This window comes from Aegilops tauschii, chromosome 1 (genome assembly GCF_002575655.3).
Source record: "Aegilops tauschii subsp. strangulata cultivar AL8/78 chromosome 1, Aet v6.0, whole genome shotgun sequence".
NCBI classification, from domain to species: domain Eukaryota; kingdom Viridiplantae; phylum Streptophyta; class Magnoliopsida; order Poales; family Poaceae; genus Aegilops; species Aegilops tauschii.
The window spans coordinates 476,600,881-476,608,379 of NC_053035.3; the positions used below are offsets into that span (position 1 = coordinate 476,600,881).

Consider the following 7,499-nt stretch of genomic DNA (forward strand, 5'->3'; position numbering starts at 1 on the left):
CGAGTCATTCACCCGCCTGTCCTCATAGCAACCCCCTCCTTCACCTCCCTCGTGGATGATGCCGAACATCTTCCTGACCGCGTCGTACTATGCCGGCTCTCCTGCTTTAGGCGTACCAATGAACATCGTGCAAGCACCCGTCAGCTCCCCACCCGGCGTCTGTGTCCTCTCCGAGAAAAGCAACGGCGCCACGTAACGTTGATGAAGAAAGGCACTTGCCCGGCGATGGTTGTCGTGGACTGCCCACCCGAGCTGCTTGGCGGCGTAGAAATACGGAGCCTTATAATGCTCCGGCCATGACGGCGTTTATACGGGCGGTGACGGTAGGGGCCCCGCGGCTCAGGCCCCAACCTTCACCATGTTTGCGACCAGCATGCCCACCGCCACGTCCGCTACCAGCACGCCCTCCGTCGGCCTTCTGCATCTTGAGTGTTTCCGCCTTTGTTTTGACACCATGATTTCACGGTGTCGCCGAGTTGATCTTTCGAACGAGTGTAATGCTCGGATCCTCCACCACCTTCGTCTCCGGCAGGTTCTCCTCCGGGTCCATGTGTCTGCGGCGCGAGGGAAGAAGAGAGTGGGCGAAAAAAAACATGAATTGGATGGAGAGCGTTGGGATAAAAAGGGGAGCGGTGGATTTTGCCGCGAAAACAGTGCGACCAATTACAAAAGCGCACGTTTCGTTTTAATTTTGGGCTCGGAGTCCTACATGACTCATATCCGAACTCCCGCAAAGCCTCTGGGTTGGTTCTGGTTTGCAGGAATTTGTGGACTGAACTGCTTCGCGAACCGATGAGATTAGATCAGCGCTGGATGGTTTACGGGGTCCAAACACCGGCCTGTTTGAGGGTCGGAGCAGAGCAATCGCAAAATTTCAGTAAAGAAACGGTCAAGGTAAATGCAACATGCATGCCTTGGAACGGAAGCATAATAAACGCGTTGTTCTCTCCCGATCGATCAGCTGGAAAAGTAAGAAATCCCACCATTTTTTCTTGAAGGGCGGGCGTGTTTGTGGGCAGGAGCGAGCACCGGCGCCGTACCACGTCCGTGCAATCAACCGCCCTACGACGTGTCTCCATTAGCTGCCGTAAGGGCTCCAGGACGGGACGATCGCATATATACATCCACCCAAGCCATGTCCAGGCTGACTCGACGTCGCCATGTCATCGACGAGAGCGCGGCGGAGCGGCGGCCGGCAGTTCGCGGCGGGCGGCCGGTGGCGGCACGTGGCGGTGGTGGACACGGGGTGCCGGTGCCGCCCGCGCCGCCCGAGGCTGGCGTCCTTCCTCTGGCCGTCCACGAAGCCGCCGGTGACGAGGAGCAGCAGCAGCTCCCATCCGTCATCCTTCGTCCCCTCCTCCGCCTCCGCCCACGTCTACAAGCACCACCAGGAGCCCTACGGGGTGACGGCAAAGGCGTCGGCGCTGGTTGCGGCGAAGAAGGTGGGCAGCAATCCGGCGAAAAAGAGGCCCGAGAAGATGGCGGCGGCGGCCGAGGAGGAGGAGGTTGGGGTGGCGGTGGAGAAGGAGTCGTCGGATCCGCGGGCCGACTTCCGTGACAGCATGGTGCGGATGGTGGTGGAGATGGGGCTCTGCGACTCGGACGGCCTCCGCTCCATGCTTCGCCGCCTGCTCGCCCTCAACGCGCCGCGGCACCACGCCGCCATCCTCGCTGCCTTCGCCGAGGTCTGCGCCCAGCTGGCCTCGGAGTCTCCAGCGCCGCCGCCTCCGGCGTATCAATACACGAGTGACGAGTGACCATTCGTCGGCTCGGCAAGCCGGCCGGCCAGGTCGTCTGCTCGTGTTTCTGTTCTGTGTGGGACTCGGTCCCGAGATCCTGGCACCACCTGGTGTACACATAAACCTGCGACTACCAATAGTGTCGTATAATGTGTGTGCTTGTGTGGCCTTCAGTTTTGCATGAAGGCCACCAAGGAAACTTGTTAATTATAATCAGCTCAAATATGTAACTATTTGTGCGGTTAGCAGTGCTGTGTTTATTATTCTATACATGCATTTGGCACTTTCTAGTGTTTATATATCAAGTCTGTGTGTACCAGAGGGCCGCTTTTCATTCGTGGGATTAACTCTGTTCTATCTACTCGATCCGTCCTATTTACTCGTCGCAGAGGTGAATATAAGTGGATGTATATAAACTAAAATACATCCAGGTACAACCATTTTTACGATAAGTAATTTCGGACGGAGGGAGTATTAGATTATTTTGGTCGGTTGTTTTGCTTTGTTTTTACTTTATCTGGGTTGGTTTAAGTTTTGATTATGTTATGACAATGTTTATTGTTTGTATAGTGTGCTAGTCTGCTGTTGAGACAGTATTTGTTCCGAGAAGAGAGTGAAATTGTTTGGTGCATGGTTGTAGTGTCTTTACACGTTTTGGCCTCGGTGTCTGTCGATGTAGTTGTGTGAGCCCCTTAAGAGATTTGTCTTAAGTCAAACTTCATATAGTTTAACAAAGTTTATATGAAAAAATATCTACATTCACAATACCAAATCAATACCATTAGATGCATCATAGGGCTAATTTGTATATTGTACACCTTTAGTATTTGAGATGTTTATATTTTTAAATATAAGTTTGTCAAACTTTATGGAGCTCGACTTAGGATAAAACTAGTATGCAGAGGAAAAAAGAGCGGAGGGAGTATTAACATTGTAGTAACAACTGCACGGCATAAAAATATCAATAGCACAGACGTGGGTTTCAAACAGTAGACCTATTGAAGGGGAGCAGTGCAGCCTACCAGTGGGTTAGACGAGGGGTTGTTTGTTAGCTAGGATTCCACCTTATTTATATAAAACAATTTAAAATACAGAAATATTTCAAACGAAACAGTTCTTTTTTTTTTGCTCACACACGAAATTTGGTCATTTTTTTCTTGATTGCTGCTATATAAGGCTCATATGCGCCATCCCATGAAGCTCTTGCTCGCTCAGGATGGCTCCCTTCTCCTCTCGCTTGTTTAGCTTTTTTTCACTTGCTCCGTTAATAACTCGGAGAAAAACTGACTAACATTTTTTATTAGATTTTTAAAATCAAAAGATGTACACAGATTAAAACAATATTGCATTTCAACATTATGTGAATTAAAAACAGCGGATTTAAAAAACACTGAATTAAAAAACATTCATGGATTTAAAAAATGCAAAATTGAAAACGATTTTAAAACTAATAAATGTTCACTAACTTTAAAATTATTTTTGAACTTTACAAATATCCATTGATAAATGTTCATAAATTTTAGAAAATGTTTTCATATTTTATAATGTTCACAATTTGAATAAATGTTCATGGATTAAAATTTGTAAAAAGGAGAAGGAAAAAACGAAACCCAAATCACTTAACCAACTACACACACTCATAGAGGGACGCCTTAGCGACCCCACAAACCCCAACGCATCAGGAGGCTCCAAATCATGTAAGTTTAGTATCTTAATAGATTTGTCTTGTAATACTTTTATTTATTGTGTGGTGTGATACTATGTTTATCTTATTGTAAGACTATGTGCTGCCGCTATCTCCATGGCCAAGATATGTTATGCTTTATGTGTTATCCATTTTCTCTTTGTCTTACATGCTTTGCTCTCTCACCACACCTCTTGCATGTGATCCTTGCATCGTCTTTAAATATCTTGTTGATGCCTCTCGATCTTGCTTTGTTCAAGTTGCTTCTTAAGATCCTCAATATCAGTTTCAGCTTTGCAAGATTTATTGGTAGATCTCAACCTGCACCTCATTGAACTCTCCATCTCCCTAAGGTTTTCATCAACCAAAACTTCATTGTTAAAAGTGGCTACTATAAAGGAACCGGATTAGGAGCACTCGGGTGCTCCACCCCTCTATATACAAAATAATTTAGTAATTCAAAAAAGGTCAAAAAAAACCAAACATTTTTGGAATCAAATATGACCAGATATTATACTCGTATAAAAAGTTTGGCCAAGGGATGATTCCCGTTGACTTCATGGAAAAAACAAATTTGTGACGATAATATTGCATGAATAGTACTTGTATCTAGCGTTTTTGGCAAATCTTTGACCCTAGATATAATGAAAGTCGTTCCCTGATTAATCTTTTTTATACAAGTGCAATACTTGGTCATGTTTGATTCCATAAAAAGTTTGCAATTTTTGCCTTTTTATTGAATTACTAAATTATTTTTCAATATAGGGGGTGTGGCATCTGAGTGCTCCTATGTATTTTCGCTACTGCAAAGTGTTAATTTCTCATAGAAAGGCCTTGTACAGTCTCTCACACTCGCATGTATTGTCTGCATCAGAGCATGAATTTTGACTAGGTCTTCTGCCACCTTTGTTCAATGGTTGCCGACGCACCAACTCGAGAAAATTGGACAATTTTACTCGCTAGTAACTTCAACTCATAACAAATGGTGTTTTTTTTCCAGTTCAGGCGCCTATGAAAATGGAACATGCCAAGCACAAAGAAGTATGGCTCAAGTAAGGAGGAACCTTGAGAATATTTGCCACAAAAAAAAGAACCTTGAGAATATGCCATGTAGAGAGAAAATTAGCTTAAGCAAAGATAAACCTTCAATTCTGAAGAAGTAAGTGCATATAGTGCACCCACTATAGACATTAGACAACATCTTTTGGAGTTAATTTTGACTCCAGAATATATGTTACGTTTATGAAAACTCTATTAATGTTATCATCATGCACAAATAAAAATATATGAAATAACTACATGAATAGAAATGGTGACCTTCTTATGTGGTTCATGCATTTTTTTGCCAAGATGACATGTGTAGCATTGAAAAATAAAAATACAGGAGACCATGATTGAATTTCATGCCCCAACTTTTTAGATGAAATATAGGAATTATTACGAGCCGAATCTGGAAGCGAGGATCAATCTAGCGTAGTATCACTATTCATGTCCTAAATTTTTAGAAGAAGTATAGGAATTATTACATAGTAAATCTGGACGCGAGGATCAATTAGGCGTAGTGTCACTATCCATGGCCTAAAGTTTTAGATGAAATATAGGAATTATTACAAAGTGAACCTAGAGACGAGGATAAATTTGGCCTAGTGTCACTATTCATGCCATGAATTTTTAGATGAAATATAGTGATTATTACAAACTGAATATGTAGAGCATTGATACAATTGGTCAAAAATTGTCAATTGACCCCGCGATGTTTATATAGTCAGTTGGATACAAGACTTTTGTAGACTCGTGAACAGCGTAGCATACCTTACGGATGGAATGTATGAGCCATTTGTTAACGCGGTAAGATAACCATGTTAACATCAATATTTCCCTTTTATATTATGACTAGCGTACATAACTAAATCATTGATGGAGCTATGTGCAAGACAGGGGTGGCCCAAGCCTTGGAAGACTAGTGAAGTTTTTGGGGGTGAAGGGGTACTTTTGCCCCCACCCCACAAGACATTCATATTTTATTTGGGGGCTGGGGTTTCGATGGGAAAATAACCAATATTCACTTAATATGTTGAAATGCTTACACGATTTTTTCCCTTTCTTTAGTATTGATCCATCATTTCTGAATGTTGCCCTACATTTTCGAGTGGTGCTACAATGCAGTTGAAGCCAAATAAACTATTTCTATTTATAAGTCCAAAATTCTTTTGGTGTTAACATTTTCAGTTACATATATGTTATAACTAACTTGTTTATCACAATGTTTGTCTCAGATATTATAAAAATGTTGTTTATCCAGAAAACTGGAGAAACTCAATATGTTTTTGTTTCATTTAGGACATGTAACTTTAGAAACCAGACACGCTGACTGAGGTTTTTCTATGCAGTGTCTGGTTTATGTCCATCAGGGTTAAAAACAAAATGCAAGAGATAAGAGATAAATAATTGTGATGTGAAACCAACTACTGTGCAACATAACTAAAGGCAATAATGTTGATTCTTTACCTCAGGGTGGCATTAGTTGTCAGAGAAGTACCATAAAATTCAAAAATCTATGATAGGAAAATCAGGCCATCCACCAACTGGGTGTAGTCTGCAGCTATACTAATTACCGAACTACTCAATTACCTATTTTTTCAATATGAAGGGTAATACATTAATGAATTTTATATTGCACCAATGTTCGCTCCCTTCGTATCCTAGCGCAATACGATTTTTGGCCACTGATCCCATGCATACGACGCAAGCAGGGCATGAACTTGCGGGTGTTTGATTGCTAGATAGATAGATTCTAGTGCACACTTCTCAGCTTATGTCGTCCAATTATTTTGTGGATCGAACTTTTAAAATGATCTAACTTTCAACTTGTGTACTCGCAAAAAAAACTTGTGTACTTTCCTTTTAGAAAAACATGTAACTTTATTGATACTCATAACAATTACAGGTACATTAATTTGAACCTAAGATCCAAGAAAATACAAAGTAACTCTTATGATTAAGAATTACAATGAAACCTCTTGTAAACACCTTCTTCACGATAGCAATCTGTGCTCGAAGAAATACTCCAAATACTTCGGTAGAGAGGTTGCAATTAGACTGGAGCAACGATGTTGCCACTCTTTCACCCACACGAACATTACCAATAATGATTTTTTAAAAGCGCCTTGAGTCGCCTATCTAAAAGTATGGAAAGTCTTGATCGATGAATGTACTTGGGCCGAGGATGATCCCCTAGAAGTGCAGGCCGTCAAATCACTATATCTTCACCGTGTTGTCGATGAAAGATTTTATCTTCACAAAGAATCAAACCAACAAAAAAAGCTTACACAACAACATAAACTCATTAGATCCGAATAAAATCGAATCAGCGAGGACAGAAAACTCTCTAACCTCATGGCACTGCCAAAAAAATGAGAGAAGTTTATTCTCACAAAATTATGATGATCACTAGCGGTAATCCACTTCGGAGCCTAGGCTCAGTTGCACCCGTCCTGACAAAAAATATCAAAACAAATACTAAAAATAAATCAAAAAATTTCAACTTTTTTGTGTGGTAGATAATTTTATGCGTGAGGTTCGCTTCAATTTTCAAATCACTTGGACATCTGAGCAGCTCTGGGCAAAAAAGACAAATTCAGGGTCTATAAAAATGTTTAATATTCACACTGTTCTGACTTGACTTGTTTTTTTTACTGAGAGCTGCTCAGATGTCCAAATAATCTAAAAATTGAAGCAAACATCACGCATCAAATTATCTACCACGCAAAAAATTGGATTTTTTAAAAAAATTCTAGTATTTTATTGATTTTTTCTGGCCGGGTGCAGATGTGCCTGGCCATCGAAATGCCGCACTCGATTAGTAGAACATAGATGTCTTGAAGATCCGAGCCCCCCAGCACGAAGACGGCAGCTGAAGGCGAGGTACCAAAATTTCTCTCATGGCAGCGGCGGCACGAGAAACCCTAGCTAGGCAGGGAAAAAAACTTGTGTACTTTTTTGTTTGAGAAGAAAATTTGTCTCTCGGTTGTGTGTGTTACGGTTCGTTTTTCGGCCATTGGTGTGCGTCTCGGCCC

The 7,499-nt window shown here is 42.0% G+C and overlaps 1 protein-coding gene across 1 annotated transcript; it reads left to right on the plus strand.

The window, feature by feature from the left end:
• Positions 1 to 1,148: 1,148 nt before the first annotated feature.
• LOC109767882 (uncharacterized) lies at positions 1,149 to 2,044 on the plus strand (the record flags this gene model as incomplete). The annotated part of the gene is made up of 1 exon (XM_040398384.2): positions 1,149 to 2,044. A coding segment is annotated over one exon (609 nt), but the record flags the coding sequence as incomplete, so codon positions are not given.
• Positions 2,045 to 7,499: the final 5,455 nt, after the last annotated feature.